This window comes from Onychomys torridus, chromosome 9 (assembly GCF_903995425.1).
Source record: "Onychomys torridus chromosome 9, mOncTor1.1, whole genome shotgun sequence".
NCBI lineage: Eukaryota > Metazoa > Chordata > Mammalia > Rodentia > Cricetidae > Onychomys > Onychomys torridus.
Window position 1 is genome coordinate 48,684,082 of NC_050451.1, and position 18,469 is coordinate 48,702,550.

General features: G+C 40.4%; 1 protein-coding gene across 2 annotated transcripts in view; it reads right to left on the bottom strand.

The window, feature by feature from the left end:
• The window catches only part of Nup58 (nucleoporin 58), a 35,020-nt gene extending 17,122 nt beyond the window's left edge, over positions 1-17,898 (bottom strand). The window contains exons 1-8 of one of the 2 annotated variants that reach the window (XM_036198770.1): positions 17,612-17,898; positions 13,752-13,891; positions 9,687-9,836; positions 8,371-8,508; positions 6,789-6,899; positions 5,129-5,153; positions 3,663-3,728; positions 2,824-2,998 (exon numbers count right to left, since the gene is read on the bottom strand). In XM_036198770.1, coding sequence (XP_036054663.1) covers positions 2,824-2,998; positions 3,663-3,728; positions 5,129-5,153; positions 6,789-6,899; positions 8,371-8,508; positions 9,687-9,836; positions 13,752-13,891; positions 17,612-17,718 — 912 coding nt within the window. In that variant the 5' untranslated portion in view covers positions 17,719-17,898. The remainder of the gene's footprint in view (positions 1-2,823; positions 2,999-3,662; positions 3,729-5,128; positions 5,154-6,788; positions 6,900-8,370; positions 8,509-9,686; positions 9,837-13,751; positions 13,892-17,611) is intronic. The other variant, XM_036198771.1, reaches the window with a different exon arrangement.
• Between the last annotated feature and the right edge of the window lie 571 nt (positions 17,899-18,469).

The window sequence follows — 18,469 nt, forward strand, 5'->3', positions numbered from 1 at the left end:
ATCCACCTGCCTCTGCCTCGAAAGTGCTGGGATTAAAGCTATGTGCCACCACTGTCTGGCTACATCTATCTCTCTCTCTCTCTCTCTCTCTCTCTCTCTCTCTTTTATTTTATTAACTTGTTTTTTAAAAGAAGTGTCTTAAATTTATGCTGCCAATAGTAACTTTTTCCCTTATTAAACTACCAAGCTTTTAAGTCTAACTGGCTCTCTGTACCATTTTACTTTTTGTTTGCTTTTAGGACAATGCCCGTTGGGCGGTGGTGGTGCACGCCTGTAATCCTAGCACTCGGGAGGCAGAGCCAGGTGGATCTCTATGAGTTCGAGGCCAGCCTGGGCTACCAAGTGAGTTCCAGGAAAGGCACAAAACTACACAGGGAAACCCTGTCTCAATTAAAAAAAAAAAAAAAAAGAGAGAGAGAGAGAGAGACAATACCCTATTATGTACCCCAGACTAGCTTTAACTCAAGATCCCCCTGCCTCAGTCTCCTAAGTCCCTACACGTCCTGCATCACTAACCCTGCCTGGCACTGCCTTTTACCCTTGGTTTCTACCACCTCAGCAGTTCTCACTCCCTCTCAGGAGAGCATGGTTCTTGACAGGCATTCTGCAGTAAGAAGACGCTAGCAGGTCTTCCTTCACACACACCCAGGGCATTCTCCTGGCCATCCCCCTTCTCTTTCCTGAGCGCAAGCCCTTGTAACACTTACACACCTTCAAGAACCAAACAAACATCACACTTTAGACTCACGGTAAAAGTGTCAACTTGAGTCCTTTGTGTCCAAACACATTATGTTTCATTGATTTCAGGTTTTGGTTTTGTTTGTTTTTTGTTTGTCATTTTAGCAGAATTAGTCTTTTGATTCCCTAAAACCCAAATTTATCTCAAATTGACTTAACAATTCTACTACACACAAATACCACACATTTATAGATGGAAATATCCAGTTTTAGAATCATAGTGAATCCAAGTATAGTGTTGGGTTCAATGATGGCTATTCTTGGTTATGAACTGGACTGCATCAGGAATTAACTAAAACCCTCACATGTGGGAGGGATTTTTTTTTTTAAATGAAATCGTCTGAAGTAGAAAATCCACTTTTAATCCAGACCTCAGAGGTGGGAAGACCCACCTTTAATCTGGGCCACACCTGCTATCAGCCTATATAAAAGACACGGGAGAAGGAAGCTGCTTTCTCTGCTTGCCCGCTCTCACTGGTAAGTAAGTCCATTCCTTCATGGGCATTACAGCCTACTCTGGGATTCTAGCATGTGACACCAGCTGAGACATCTAGCCTCATGGCCTCAACTATTAACAGATTCTTAGATCTCTGGTAGGTAGGTAGACAGATAGATAGACAGCCATCACTGGACAAGCTAGACCACAGCTTGCAAGTCATTCTAATAAGTCCCTTTCTCTATATACATATATATTTATAGGGTGAATACACACACACACACACACACACACACACACACACACGAATATATAAGTTCTATATATTTCCTCTAGAAAACCTTGGCTAATACAGGTTCTCTTAGTTTTTGCTACCTCCATTATCGGCTAATTATATCTTTTTATAAACATATAAATTCATGTATTTCACATACAAAATTGAGTTTCATATGATTCAGGTTTAATTAAAGCTTAACTATTCACTTATCTAAAGCATACTTAACATTTTGTTTTTCCTGGAAAGTACCTAATGGTAAAGGAAAAGTGACCAAGAACACACAAAGGAATACTGCATTCATATTTCATGAAAAGACTAGGAAGTGGGAATCTGAGAACAGACAACAAAGTTTTCCAATTCTTTTTAAACATCATAGTTTATTTATTTATTGGTTTTTTCAAGACAGGTTTTCTCTGTGCAGGGTAGCCCTAGCTGTCCTGGAACTTGCTCTACAGACCAAGCTGGCCTTAAACTCAGAAATCTACCTGCCTCTGCCTCCCAAGTACTGGGATTAAAGGCATATACCACCACTGCCCAGCAAATATCATAATTTAAATAGCTAATTTAATAATACTATTTAAAAGTTACAAAGTATTCTTGAACAAATGACTTATTACATAACCATATTTGGTTCTATCCCTTCACTTCTGAAGAGCACGGCACTTGATAAGCCTACAGTAAAAAGGTTTCACATGAAACTTGCCAATAACTCAGTTAAGACAATAGGAAAAGATGACTTCCTAATTACAATACATAAAACACATTTAATTCATATATTATCACTCTTCTTCCGTGGTACAGTTAAGAACCACTTACTGTAGCATGTGTATGATGGCCCACAGGTGGAAAAATTCGGTAGCATGAGTGACAGATGACATTAGTCTCATTGTTATTCTCAGTAGGCAGGTTTAACCAAGGCTAGCAGATAACCAGTTAAGCTTAGTATTAACAAGGCATGCCACAGTTTCAATCTAATAACTAACAAGATAGAAAACGTTTTCTGTCAGCTATCTTCCTCCTTTGTAAGATAAACTTAGCAAGAAGCTCTTATGAGAGCTCATGGTTAAGGGCAGGACTAGCAGGGACTGCTCCTCAACCTCTTAGAAGTTCTCAGTGTGTGTATCTAACTGCATACTAAAGACAACAGTATCTACCCCAAACGGCTGTCATGAACACTAATCTAGGCTAAAAAAGTATAAACTACTTAGGATATTGTTATACATACATAGAGAGCATATATGACATTAAATAAAAACAAGATAGCAATTTAAAATTTTATGACCGTTCTGGTTTTCTAATTAGTGTGTACATATCAAGCTTTCATAATTAAGTAAATTCTTATTTCACAGTACACGGCTGGTGGCCAGCATACCTGAGCTGTTTCTAGCTTCAGCTTGTCGATATTGAGGGTGTTCCTCTGCAGCCCACTAGCGGCCAACGACAGCAGCTGCCTCAGCGCCTTGATGTCTTCCTGGACTTTAAGCATCGCTTTGGAAGACATTCGACTAATTTCTTCTTGGACTTGTTTTTGTTCTTTGACAAATTTCCTAAAAGAACAAACACCACAAGTGACAGGAGTGGGGGTGAGAGCTAGAGGCGGGAAAGGAACGGAAGGAATGATGGGGATGGCGCAGCAGGGAAGAGCAATAGACCACTCTAGCAGAAGACCCAAGTTCAGTTCCCAGCACCCACATGGTGGCTCACAATCTCTAACTCCAGTCCAAGGTCCTGTTCTGACTTGCACAAGCTCCAGGTACACACACAGTGCACAGACATACACACAAATCTTCAGAAAAAAATTTTAAGTAAAAAAAAATTTAAAGAAATCAAGATAAAAATGTTTGTCTTTTTTTTCCTAGAGAAAAAGAAGTACATTTAAAATAAGCTGGTCATAGTCTAATGTTTGAAAATTACAATTCACACTTTTTAATAGAATAATATTGAATTTTAATTCTTACTTTTCTTTTTTTCAACATTATTTGTGTGTGTGCCTGCTAATTTTTATCAACTTGACATAAACTAGAGACACCTAGAAAGAGGAAATTCAATTAATCCACCAGATTATCCCATGGACAAGTCTGTTGGGCATTTTTTTGTTGTTAATTAATGTGGGAAGGCCCATCCCACAAAGTATTTAGGAGAAAGATGTTTCCCCTAAATGTATCCAAGAATCTTTCAAGTTCTATTTGTCTAATCCCACTTGGTACTCACTGGAGGTTTTCGACGTCCTGACAGATGACAGGAGGCAGGTTTTCATCCTTCAGTGCTTTACTGTCCCTAAGAAAGCACACCTCCATTAATGCCATCCACACACACATTAACACTATGCGATTCGGACAATCAGTTGTATTTCCCTATGCTAACAATATAACAATGTTCTCTACTCATATTTTCTTTCATTTCAAAGTCTTAAAAATGATTTACTTGACTTGAAAATAATTTTACCAATTTATTTGACACAACATTTCTTAACAAAAACTGGTATCCATTATAAATATTCTTAGAAGTATTTAAGTAAATGTCTGAAAAAAAAATCAGAAAATACTAGACTGAACGAGATGTTTTCTTCTGATTCAAAGATTCTATGATTGACATTCAATTAAAAAAACAGTAAGGTATTAATTAAAGAAAGACAACAGCATTTTTCATAAGAAACTCAACATAGTTTAGTACTTTTTTTGTGGGGGGGGGGGTGAGACAGGGTTTCTCTGTAGCTTTGGAGCCTGTCCTGGAACTGGACTAGCTCTGTTAGACCAGGTTAGCCTCAAACTCACAGAGATCCACCTGCCTCTGCCTCCCGAGTGCTGGGATTTCAGGCGTGCGCCACCACTGACTGCCTGGCCCATAGTTTAGTATTTTATAACCTTCACTCAAATGGGAAAAGACAGCCCTACTGATATAATTATAAGTAACACAGAAAATAAATAAAACTTGATAATAGAATCATTTTACCGTGCTGGCTAGAAACCCCAATATCTCTCAGATCCTCCATTCAAAACTTTTAAAGCTTTGGAGTTGGAGTTAGAGATGTTTAACTTGTTAATATAAATACCCACAATCTGAAACACTTCTGATCTCATGAATACTCAACCTTAACAGGTTAAAGCAATACATGTTTGTGAAGAGTGAAACTGACTATGTCCTTACAAATGACTCACTTAACAGAAGACAAACTAAGTGGGCAAGTGGCAATAAAAATACCACAGTGACTGCTGAGTCAAACAGTGATCATATTCCAAGCATACATATAATACATATGGAAGCTATTACCTTGGCTGAAGACACACGGGAGTAACATGGTACCAGTGTAAAATGGTGTAGTAATTTGTGTATGTCGAACTGGTAGTATAAGGGCCGCAGGAAGAACTCAGTAGTAGAGCACACACTCACCAAGTACAGAGCCCTGGGCTCAATACTCAGCACTGAAAAGACTAAAACTGAAGTATTTGTATTATTTAGGAAATGTCAACCACCTTTTCCGAAAGAAATGGCTTGAAATTTGAAATTTGAAAAAATTGACTAGTAATCAAAGATTTGATATTTCAGAGGTTTTCCGGAACATATATTTATCTATTTTGGCAAACACTGATTTTTGTCTTCTAAATGTATGCTTTTGTCTATACAATCTGCCAACAACTTAGTAATTAAACTATTTTAAAGTTAAATTTTAAACTTACTCTGGTCTTGTTCCTGTTTTATCACCTAGAAAATCCAAGAAGCTTCATGTAAAAGAGGTCATTTAACAACACATTAGCACATTCCGAGTTCTAATGAACAGAAATAAAATACAAACACAAGTTTTCAACACCATGCAATGTGATTTCCCCATCCTGAACTTGGAGGAAGAACACAGCATGATGATGGAGATAACAATCGCAGAGCTCAGCTGTGTCTACTGCCCTCTGGAAGAAACAACTCTATGTGGTGCCTTGGTCGCAGTGTTTCAGCATGGCAACATGACAGTAATTAAGACGTCACTGTTTCCTTGACACTTCACGTCTGGGCTATAACTCTCCATACACAACGCGTAAGACAGGTTACATTAGCACGGACCCTCACTAATAACACACTTACAAACACTTCCTGTGCCTGCTCTTGCAGTCTCTGGCTCGCTACTTTCCACACAGCCATCCCAATGTTCCTCATCCTTTAACCTCCACTTCCCTTGTATTTTCCACACACATCAATCACTAAACTTGCTTTATTTGCTCCCTCCCTATCGTCTCAAAGGCTCCTTTCATCCCCTCAAACACTTCCCGCTCATGCTTTCATGGCATACACATTTGATTATCTTCTTTCGTTCCTGCTCCCCTGTTCCTTCAGACTTCAGTCCTCTCTCCTTTCATGACCACAACCTCCTACACACATGGGAGGGAGAAACGAGAGGTATTTGGGTTATTTGCTTTACATAATCTCCAGGACCTTCCATTTGTCTTTAAATGTCTTCATTTATTAATAAATGAAGGGTCGGTTAAATGGTTAAATGGTAAGTTGGCTGACATTACAGTAAGCTGAGCCCTCCCATGTCAATCACTAATCAAGAAAACGCACCATAGACTTGCCCATGGGCCAGTCTCAGAGGGAAGGGGGCATTTTCTCAATTGAGGTTCCCTCTTCTAAAAGAACTCTAGGTTGTGTGTGTCAAGTTAACCAAACTAACCAGCACAGCAGCCTAAGAGCACCCATGCCATTTCAGTGGTTCACAACTGCCTATAGTTCCAGCTCTAGGGGATCTCATCCTTTTTCTGAACTCTGTGAGCACTTGCCTCCTCTAACACACACACATATACACATAACAGAGAGAGGGGGAAACATCCTATGATTTAACCAAAGAATCCTGACAGACAACCACCAATTAAGGGAAACAAAAGGTGGTACATGAGATCATGGGTACTAACTCTCACATAATCTTTTTCTACTCTAGCTCAGACACAGTATAAAAGTAGGACAATGGAGGAACAGGAAGAAGGGAAATGAAGTTGTACATTTCTCTTATTCCCCTATTCAGATTAAAAAAAAAAAAAACCAACTAAATAAATTATTGACAGAAACAAGTCCTTCCAATGTTAGCTGACTAAGAGTAGATTACAAAACATACAGACTATGATCTTGATTTATAAATAAGCATTAACATTCACATTATTGTAGCTATGTAAGACATATATATACATACAAGTTTAAGCTATTTACAAAAGCTAATACTTTATGCTCAAATATGTGAAATAGCGATGATAATATAAACAAATTTAAAGGGGATCTTTGAGGCAGGAATTACGAGTAACCTATAAGTTTCCTCACAATGCTGTTACAACATGAAATCTGAGTAACATTACTTACTCTTTTTATCTGAGGAGGTACTAAAATCTACACCACCAAGGCCTTCGCTGCCTGCAGCAGAAGTAGGTGCTGCAGCTCCCAAAGACAAGCTTAAAGCATTTTGCCCGAGACCTGTGAATGAACCAAATAACATTTATCAACTTCGCTGACTTTAAAAGAATTTCCCTTTACTGACCAAGCACACAATACTTTAAGAACACAGATTTTCTTACTACCTGTTTTAGGAAAATAATATGAAACAAATCTGTAGCAAATGATTTGGGTAAATTTTGTTAATTTTGTTGGATTTAACAATACACTTAGTTTGGAAGTTGAGAACTTATTAAAAGGCCCACAAGTAAACATTCTATTTTTATTTATTTTTAAAACTTTTTCTACAAAATTTGTTTCACATATTTTCAGGTGAATACAACTGCTTTTTGATATTTTGGAATTGGACAATTTTAAAACAATCTAGTGTGAATTCATAAGATATGAGTATGATATACCTTAAATGTTAAATATTAAATACACATCATAAAAAGGTGTTAAGAAAAAAAAAAAGCTTATTTTAAAAGTAAATAGCCTTTATTTTCTTATTTAAGTCTTACCTCACTGGCAAAAAAGGCTCAAATGGACTACAGTTAATCATAGTAATTATACTCAGAAGCCAATAGATTTTGTGTTGACAAACCTATTTTCCCACAAACCAATGCAGTTCTACACTGGTATGCCCGTTGCTTAGACAAAATGCTATCTGTCTTAAAAGCAGAAAAAACGTGATTTGATAACTGAAAACTAGATTTAAATTGTGGCAATGACTAAAAGAATAGGTAAAAAATATCATGCTAGGTAACCCCAACTCACAATCTGAAATATGAAACAATTCTGGCTCCAAGCACTTCATCAAAGTGATACTCCACCTGTAACTTTTTAAAGTCAATGGCACTTTTAGGTTAGCACAGGCATAAAGCAAACACTGAGTATTGTGTCAAGAGTCTACTAAGTAGTGCAGATTTGTCTGAGAATCCTCTGCTTCCTGATCCTGTGGAGACATAAACAAGCCAGGAAGATGCAAGGTCTTGCCACCACAGGCAGCACTGCCCAGGGGCTATCCCTAACCTCTGCTGTACTCCCTTAACTGAGCTCAAGTTGCTTCTACAGAATATTTGGTTACAGCAATAAGAAAAGAAAATTCAGAGCACTGGGAAGTTATAAAATGACCTCCTCTCTTTTCTATTGTATTTTCTTTTTGCTATTATAGAAATCTATGTGAGAAATGTTCACATGCTTATCCTACTAAGCAAATTTTACCACTGAGCCACATCCCCTGCCCAAGACAACTTAACTGACATTTATTTAAAAGACAAATTTCTGTGGAAGCTTTCAGAATCTTTCCTTAAATAGGCTCACTGAGGAAAAAGGACAACATATTCTAAAATGTGGCTAAGATGTCCACTAACATAGGAAAGCCATTATTGTGGTTTTCATACTGAAAGAAAAATAGATTATTAGAAAAAAAGTGTTCTTTTTAACACGCTAAAATAAAGTAAATTTAAATACAAGTATTTACTATTCTGGAAAAAAAAATACTAGCAATTACCCGATGTTGCTGTGTTTGCACTCTGGAAAAGTGAACCTCCCAAACCAGCTAAGGCTCCCCCTAAAGAAAGTCCTGTTGATGCTGTTGTAGTTGTGGCTGGTGTTGTTCCCAAGTTATTTAGAGTAAACCCTGTGGATGCTGAGAATGAAAGAGAGAGAGAGATGAATAAGCCTTCATATAAAAAGAGCACTTAACACCACAGGAAAATAGCACATTCTCAAAAACAGAATCCCATTGATACAGTTAAATCTTTGGGGAAACCACTTGCTCAAGACAACCTTCAAAATACTCCGAATAAAGAGGAATGGTAGCTTCAAGGCAGAAACCAGGGTTCCTCCCCTCAGTCCACTATTACAAGGGTAACTGATTCTAGACAACAATAATTTATAATCCCAACCAACAAGTCTGCCTTTAAAAGCAAATCAATCCTGAGCCAGGTGAGTTTGCAAATGTCTTTTGTTTGTTTGTTTTTGTTTTTGTTTTTTGAGACACAGTTTCTCCATGTAGTTTTGGTGCCTGTCCTGGATCTTGATCTGTAGACCAGGCTGGCCTCGAACTCACAGAGATCCGTCTGGCTCTGCCTCCCTAGTGCTGGGATTAAAGGCGTGCGCCACCACCCAGCTACAAATATCTTTATATTTCCTGCCATAAATAATTCAATCACTCAAGGAACAAACCGTGATACTTTTTCCTGTCTCTTGAAGCTGGGCAGTGGTAGTGCACACCTTTAATCTCAGCACTTGGGAGGCAGAGGCAGGCAGACCTCTGTGAGTTCAAGGCCAACCTGGTCTACAGAGTGAGTTCTAGGACAGGTTCCAAAGCCACACAAAGAAACTTTGTCTTGGGGAAAAACAAAAACAAAAACAAAAAAACAAACCAGAGATAAAAACATCTCTGTATTTCAGTCCTCTGATGCTCTTTATTCAGAGTAGAGACCATATTTCAAGATGGCTATAACTGCTTTAATGGTTAATGCTAACTTTTTTCCAGATAAAGTCTTGTTACATAGCCAAGCCTTGCCTTGAACTCTAGATCCTCCTGAGGCATCCTCTCAAATTATAGGTGTGGACCACTAAGCCTAGCTCTAAAAAGCCAATAGCTCAGTAAGACAAAATTGCTAACTAATTCAAATAAAAATTTCCCAAAGCATAGTTTTTAAATGTTTTATGCTTATACAGCAAATGCTTTCTCTGCTGACCCATCTCCCCAGCCTGATGCTATGTTTAATATTAATGGCTTCTGATGTTCTCTAACTGGATACAATTTAATGTATTTAAATTTAATTTAAATTCAATTTTCTTCCCGTTCTGTCTCACCTGCTGGAGTGGATGTCAGAGCAGACGAAAGAGTGAGACCACTAGCTGAGGTAGAAGTGCCAGGCAAGGCAAACGGTGTGGCAGATGCTGCAGGCTTACTGAATCCTAAACTGAAGCCTGTTGTAGATGCAGATGTTGTAGCTGGTGTTCCTGTTTAAAAAAACAAAACAAAAAACAACTCATTTTCTCTTATCACATAGATATTGTGCTGGTTTTAATTAGTATCCTTTTCTCTATCATAAATAGGATGGAAGGATTTGTAGGTGTGAAAGAAAATATTTAAATTGAGACTAAATCATGGTGAACATAAAAAAGATAGTCCTGTGGATTAAGAAAAGAAAAATGCAAGATGGGTGTGGTGGCGCATGCCTTTGATCCCAACACTCAGGAGAGAGACAGAGGCAGGCAGATCTCTTATGAGTTCTAGACCACCCTAGTCTACATAGTGAGCTCCAGGACAGCCAGAGAAATATAGTGAGACCCTATCTCAAAACAACAACAAAGAAAAAGAAATATGAACACAATCACATTTCAATTCCATGCCCAGAGTTACCTATAATAGCACTTGTCCCTTTACTCTTTGCTCTCAACAAAAAAGTAGTCCCTCCTGTCCTGTCCGGGACTACACAAACACCACTGTGTGCTCCTGAAGACCCTCTTCTTCCTGCACCCCATTCCGTCAGCACCAAGCTCTCTTCCACTCCTGCCTGCAGACCTCATTCCTCCATTCAGTCTTAAGTGGACTCCCAGAGTTCTCTGGCTGCTTCCTCCACTGATCTCTCCACTCATCAGTCAATTACAGGTACATGAATCTAACCCTAACTACCACTAGCTTCTTTATTTTCCCGAGCAGCATCTCACTAAGTAGCCGAGACTAGTCTTGAACTCACTAGGCCCCTGCTTTAGCCTCCCGAGTGCTGAAAAAGCAAACCTATGCACCACACCCAGCTATGAATCTAAATCTATGTCTACCTGAATCCCCACTGGTCGGTGGACTTTGACGGCTCTTTGACTCATGCATTTCACAACAAAACCTTCTAAGTCCCTCCTCCGTCAATTCAATCACTCCAGGAAGAAATCATGATACTTTTTTCTTCCTTTGCATTGCTTTACTTCCAAATCTTATTAATAATTCTATTTCAAAAGTACTGTGGATTACTGGCACCTTCAAAAGCTTTAGGCCACCTCAACAGTCTCTTAACCTGTCAGTGTCTTCCAATCTCTCATCTACTCTTAGTATCATCTCAGTTACTTTAACAGCATCGTAGTGTTGGCATTAACTTTTCTTTAGGAGACATGAACTAGTGTCTATTCATCCCACATGGAAAGAACCAAAAGAAATCACTGGTCAACAATGAGTTTAGTTGGGGAGACTCAAAGAAGCATGAGTGAGGGCTTATCTACAGGAGCATGGGCAACTATACCATTGAAAAAACAGTTCTCTCTCCACAGCAACTAAATTGCTTATCTACTCTCATGGAAGGGCAGGACCTGAGGCCTGCCTTTGTGAGCAGTCCAGTATAAGTGAGCCTTCCCTCTCCAGCCCAGTATAAGTGAGGGAATGTTAGTGGACTCAATCTTTTGAGTCCCAAGTAGGTGACCACACTTAACCTCATTTTAAATCAGCAAGAGCTAAGAGGATAGTGCTCTACAACATCTGTCCACCTTAAGGATCCCGTAAGTTCTCAAGCATGTCTAACAGTCTAAAGGCCTGACAAAATACTGCTCATTCTTATGTGGTCTCAACCAGCAATTTAAATGGTAATTCTTCCTTCCATTTCCACCTCTGAATCCTATGCTCCAAGAACAATTTTTTTTACATTCCCTTAGATCCTTTTATGATTATGTAACATTGTATTTTTAACTGCTTTGCGTAAAGTATTTCCCAACTCCAGATAAGCTTACTCTCCTCTGTCTTCTGTCTTCCGTGCTGTCATTCCTGTGTCCACAGTATCAAACACAAGAATATGTTCATACACTTGCCTATCTCTCCATGTCAGAGCTCATGAATGCCTTGTCCATGCACTTAATGGTTTTGATGTAATCATCTTCTTAGTACCATGTTCACTATTGCAAACTCAAGTTAATACTGAATGTCCAAGGCAGGCTACACAGTTCGGAAGCACTAATTGCTTAAATACTATCAAATGAAGAAATATAACCCACATTTGGGCTTCTCTGGAGTTGCTGAAAAAAGTCAGAAAGCATGCTTCTGGATTGCCCTGAGGACAACTGAGAGTTTGTTCCAAGGCACAGTGCTTTAAAATGTGTGTGGATGGGGTATAAGAGAACAAGAAATGTCTACTATTTGTCCTCATAGCCAATCTTGTCAAAACAGTTAACAGGTAAGCAGCAACTTAGTAAAGTTTGCCAGTGTTGACCTTAACCTCATACAAGACTTTTAACACACACACCCATACACTTCTCTTGAGATAGTCTCCCTAGCTATCCCAGGCTGGCCCAGGAGTCACTGAGTAGCCCACACTGGTTTTCCACTTGTGATCTTCCTGAGTGTTAGAACTATAGCCATGCACCTCCACACTGGGTTTTATCATCCCTTCACTCTTTCTATTTTATGGCCACCCATCATTTACTGCTCTCCAGACTGAATAGAGGCTGACAATCTAGTTGTTTACATTCCCTTAAGCTTATCACTAAAAAACTATTATGTCTTCAAGGTGGAAGAGAATCCAAAACTTTCATTAGTATATATTTTGTTTTTCATTTTGGCAGCAGTGAGGATTAAAACACACACACACACACACACACACACACACACACACACAAAGACAGACAGGACAAGTGCTCTTCCACTGAGCTATGACCCCAGCCCCATAATTCTGTAATAGTATACATAACTAAAAGCTTTGTTTTCAGGTTTGATAGGACAGTTAACATCTCAATTTTGAGAGATGTGACCAGGGCTCAATTATAAGACTGCCCCATAGTTCGGTGCTTTTGCCATACCTAGAAATGTAATGTGACATAAACTTCCACATCAAAAGCCATCTATGTTTAAAATACATTGGTAACTTACAAAGGCACTATATAGAAGCATTGTTTTTTATATACTAAATACTGAATAGTTTTTAAAAAATAATTATGTGGGATCCAGACAAAGTTCTTTATAATTATTTTCTTTCCCCCTACTCTGAAATATTAGATGAGGAGAAAAGCTATTCAATTCATTAGAAAACCAGAGTTTGATCTCTTCTCAAATATTCTTACCCAGAATTAATTCTACAGTTGTAGTTATTCCCAGAGACAAACAGACAAAAATGAATGATCAATGAAGACGACTTCCTTCTAGACTCCACCTTCAGAGACTAGCACACTCCTAATAAGACAGATACACGTATTCTATCTAGCAACAAACACAAGCATTTTCCCTAGGGCACTGGTTTTGATCAAACAGGCTGTGTATAATTTGACTTAAAAGTGGATAAAATGCCAACAAGTATTACTTAGACCAAAGCCTGGGTGCAGGGGGGGGGGGGGTATTCCAAGCAGAACCCTAGAATTGAGAACTAGCTCAGCAACCTCACTGGTTAGAACCCCTGTTGCTGTTATCACATTCCATGGGCACACCCATGAAATGTGCTCTACACACTGAACAGCCAATGAAAGGCAGCAACTGAGACCAAGAGGTTCTGGAGGTGGAGAATAAAAGGTAACTAAGGAAACAGATATTTGAAGCACGTAGTACTAAAGCTACGAAGTACTAGATACAAAAGCTATCACTCAAATGTGTACCAGAAGTTTTCAAGAACTACACTTTTTTTCTGCTAAAACAACTGTTTTAATATCAAAATTTAAAACAAATGGGTAAAAGCAACCTTTACTAAAGAAACAAAATACTGCATCATATAATCTACTACAAAAATCATCTTGATTCTGACTTTCAAGTGTTTGTCTAGAGCTGCTCCTTCACCCACCCAATCCTCCAACTCTTTCCTCCTTTTTAAAGCTTTACAATCAGTGATGGCTGCCTAAATAAAGATAGAAGGTGGACACTGGGAAAGAAATATCTCATTTTACCCTGGAGAACAAGAGCATCCTCCTTACCTGAACTTGCTCCTCCTAGAGTGAACCCAGTGGCAGGCTTAGCTCCAAAGAGTCCTGTTCCAAAACCACTAGCAGCAGTTGTAGATGCTGGGGTGACAGAGCTTCCGAGAGTTCCAAAGTTGAGCCCCACAGAAGGTGTGCTTGTTTATTTAAAAAAAAAAAAAAAAGTCTATTAAAGGCTAGTATTTACTTTGGAAAAATTTAAAAAAAAAAAAACAAACCTGCCTACGATTGTTTTCTCTCAAAACATCTAAGATCTAAGAGATATTAAAAGGAATACTAACAAATTCAAATACCTCCCTTCCCTCCTTTAAAAATAAGTCAAGCCTCCTTTAAAAATAAGTCAAGCCGGGTGTTGGTGGCGCACACCTTTAATCTCAGCACTCGGGAGGCAGAGGCAGGCGGATCTCTGTGAGTTCGAGACCAGCCTGTTCTACAAAGTGAGTTCCAGGAAAGGCACCCAAACAACACAGAGAAACCCTGTCTCAAAAACCCCCCAAATAATAATAATAATAATAAGAAGAAGAAGAAGAAGAAGAAGAAGAAGAAGACGACGTCAAATGTAAAGTTAGTCTTAAACATTACAATGCTTAAACACACCTAAACCTGTTAGCTCTTTGGGAGGCTAAGGCAAAGGAATCACAACTTCATGGCTGGATGACAGAGTGAGTTCAAGGCCAGTCTGGGCAACTTAATGAAACCACACCTCAGTGCAGCAGTGAGCGCACTCTTCCCAGGTGCACTGTTCTGCCCTCACTACTACAGAAACAAGGGATACACAGCCTGGGAAGGCAGAGTCTTCAGCAATGAGGGCTGGCTCACAGGATAGTATCAGCAGGGTCACAAATATACTGCTCTGAAATTTTATCTGAACCCTAGAATTTTTGAAATGGCCAAAGATGATTATTTTTCCTTTGAATTACCCGAGTACAGTTTACACTTCTAAGTACCACAGTTCCACAGCTACTCACATAAGGCACACATTCCAATCAAAGTTACTCTAGGTCTCTGCTACTCCATCACTGTTATAATACCATGTCCTCTGTCAAGACTGTATTCACCGGAGAAACTCTTTACAGAGCTTCTGGAAACCTGAATAAAGAACAGCTAGTAGGGCTGGAGAGATGGCTCAGTGGTTACTAGCACTGGCTGTTCTTCCAGAGGTCCTGAATTCAATTCCCAGCAACCACATGGTGGCTCACAACCATCTGTAATGAGATATGGCGCCCTCTTCTGGCCTGCAGACAGAACACTGTATACATAATAAATTGTAAAAAAAAAAAAAAAACCTTGTTAAAAAATAAAAGAACAGCTAGTAAAAACAGGTCAATGTGAAATTCAAAGCCTCTTGAGTTTATAACAAGCCTCAGGGACCCACATTTGCTACCTATGGAGGGGATAGGAAAATAAACACAAAGTTTCAACAATTTGACACCTCAAAAATCATGTAATAGATTATAACACATAAAACACAATGGGAAATCTTACTACTCGTGTTACATACTCATTACTTCCAACTCTGTCCTTTCAGAAAGCCAAAATCATGCCAGGAATGCTAACATGCCTGCAATCCCAGTTATTCAGGAAGCTGAAGCAGAACAATTATAAGTTTGATGCTAGCTTAATCAATTTCCAGCCTCAAATTTATTTAAAAAGGTGCTTGGATTGGTGGTATTTGTCTGTAATCTTAGCTACTCAGGAGAAGCAGAGTTGTCAAATCAAGGCCTTCCTGAGCTACAGACTGAGTTCAAGGCCAACTTGGACGTCTGAGATTGCTATGAACTAAAAAAAAAATAGAAAGAGTGCTAGGGATACAGTTCAGCAATGGAGCACTTGCACACATGTAACAGCTTCATTTCCGTGCAACATAATTCTTGTTTTAAAAAATTAAGAAGAGGCAGGGGCATGGCTCAGAGGTGGATGCTCGCCAACCAAGCACAAAGCCTCAGATGCAATCCACAACACATATGCCAAAATCAACAATAACAACAAAATCAAAACCAACCACATGGTGATGGAGTACTGAGATCATTAAGATAGCTCCTATTTAACAAACATACTGTTTGCTAGCTAATTCAGACAGCCACAGTCCTGGTCAGAATATCACTCCAAGTTACTCAAGTTCAAGAACCATGAATCCCACAGTCAGCTGGAAGAGCCATACAGCCCTCTGCACACTTGAGGAGCCCAAGAGGGGAAAGCCGCAATTCAAGCAGTAGAAATGTATACTTTCAAGAGGGAAGCTTAAGTTAAGGAGCAGATGATGCCTAATGAGTGGTGGGGCGTGGTGACAAGGAGCTGCTCGAAGAGTGAGAACTTTAGATGAGTTCAATAGCATGAGTACTCCATTGTGTTGGTTGCCCACTGAGTCTAAAACGCATTTTTAAAACATATTACTGACTATAATTAAAACCAAGTAGAGCTAGGTCAGTGTTCAGTTCCCAGCACCCCTCTGGCCTTTGTAGCATCACACACACACACACACTCATTCTCTTTCTCTCTCTCTCACTGTCTTTCTCTGCTTCTCTCTCTCTCTCTCTCTCTCTCTCCAGATTAAACTGTGGTAGCTCACAGTGGGCCTTAACTCCAGTCCCAGGGGAGTATCTGACACCCTGTTCTGGCCTCAGAAGGCAACACACATGCATGTGGCACTGACGCAGGCTAAACACACACACATATTAAATAAAAATAAATGAAATCTAAAAAGAAAAAAAGAACTAAGTGAGATACACCATTAAAACGACAAACCTAAAACCAATTAATCGCTCAAAAAAGAAACAAAGAGAAAAGTTTAAAAAAAGATAGTATAGTGCCAGGCAGTGGTCGTGCATGCCTTTCATCCCAGCACTTGGGAGGCAGAGGCAGGTGGATCTCTGTGAGTTCGAGGCCAGCCTGGTTTCCACAGCAAGTTCCAGGAAAGACGCAAAGCTACACAGAGAAACCCTGTCTTGAAAAAACCAAAAGAAAAAAAGGGCAGTATAGCACAGTGGCTTGTGTCTAGACGGCATAAGTAGTACAAGAAAGCATACCCCAAAACATTATTTGACTGGAGCTGTCTGACAGTACTGTTATTTTTGATTTGCTGTATCGAATATTGGCTGGAAAAAAAAGAGCTTTCTCGGGATATTAAATGTCTAGCCATTTTAGTCTACAGCCACATTATGGTTAAGCTTCAGGAGATACCTCATCGTTTGCATACAGAGTTCCTTATTTTACGAACGCTTTACAAGAGACCCGAGTTCTAACGTTTAACTCCTTCACTGATATGGTCTTCTGAAGTCCCTCGCTATACATTTATCACTACCTGAATATATTACACAAACTGATGAATATACTACTTAAACTTGTAGTGAAAGGAAACAATAATGCGGTTGGTTATAATACAAAATTCTTTAGGATGTTATGCTAATCCGCATACGAAATGAAATTACTACTAATAAGCGCTATAAATGCTTAAAAACACAGATTGGGTCCTCTGTGCACAAAGACTTGAAAATCTCGCGAAACAAAAATAATCGCAAATTCAACGCACCGTAACGTTCAAAATCGTAAATACTGTAATGAAATCTGAACTATCAAGAGGAAATTTCTAATTATCCTCCTCCGATTTTTCTATTCCTAAAAGTCAGCAACAAGCTGTCATTCATTCAACACCCATTCTATCCCTGAGACGGATGCCAGGCCGCTTCCTGCAGTCGGGCCTCCGCGTGTCTGGGGATCGCAGAGCCTTGGCAGCAGAGGTTCCCCAACCCCACCGTGACCGACACACTGCGGGGGTCGCGGGGAAGCCAGGCAGACCTCGACAAGCCGAGCGTCGCGGGGGAAGCCCCAGACCACTGAAGACTTGTTCACACGGTTACCTAGACGTGCCGGTCCCAAAGGAGAACCCGCTGCCTGTGCCGGTCCCTCCGGGGGCCACGGTGGTGGAGCCCAGAGTCCCAGACCCAAAGGAGAACCCCGTGGACATGGCGGCTCTGGGCGCGACGCCGTCAACAAGGGTGGAGAAACCTGGGACGCTTCTGTCCCCTCACTGCCGAGGCAGGACGTGCAACATCGCTGTGGCCCGGCGGGAAGTTCAACCTCAGCAGCTTCGCGGCGAGACCGGAGGAGGCGGAGCCACACGTGCACGCACGCGCGCCGAACGTACCGGAAGCGCACCCGCCGCGCAGGGGACCCTGGGACCGGAGTGGGGGCGGTGCTAGCGTCAGGCAGCCAGGATGGGCGCCCCGCCTACTCTCTTAAAGAGATAAGCACCGGGGAGTGCCAACTACTCAGGAGAGTCTCGCGGTAGTTCGTGCCTTACTTCCTGAATGAAGACCCCCCCCACCCCAACCCTTAAAATGTTGCTTCTGTCCGGCTTTCTGCCAAAAACCATACGAAAGACCCCGGAGTTGGGAAGAACCTTGGTCGTCACTTCATATTCCTCCAAGGGGGCATCTGGGTTTCATTGGGTGTCTGTCTACCTTCTGATGCTCCGGGTTTTAATTCACACACGCTTCTGACCAGAGCCTTCCCTGGTGCTCCCGATTTTGGTGTGCGGAGGGGTCCTGGAGCGGCGTAGCACTCCCTGTCTCCATTGCCACCCAGCCTGAGGTCAGGGGACACCGTGTCCCAGCCCCTAGTGGGCAGAGGGTGTGGCGCATGCCATTCTTGAGGACCTTCCCTGATGGCTGCTTCGTGGTCATGCCTTTCCCCCACCTTGGGCTATTTACCAGATG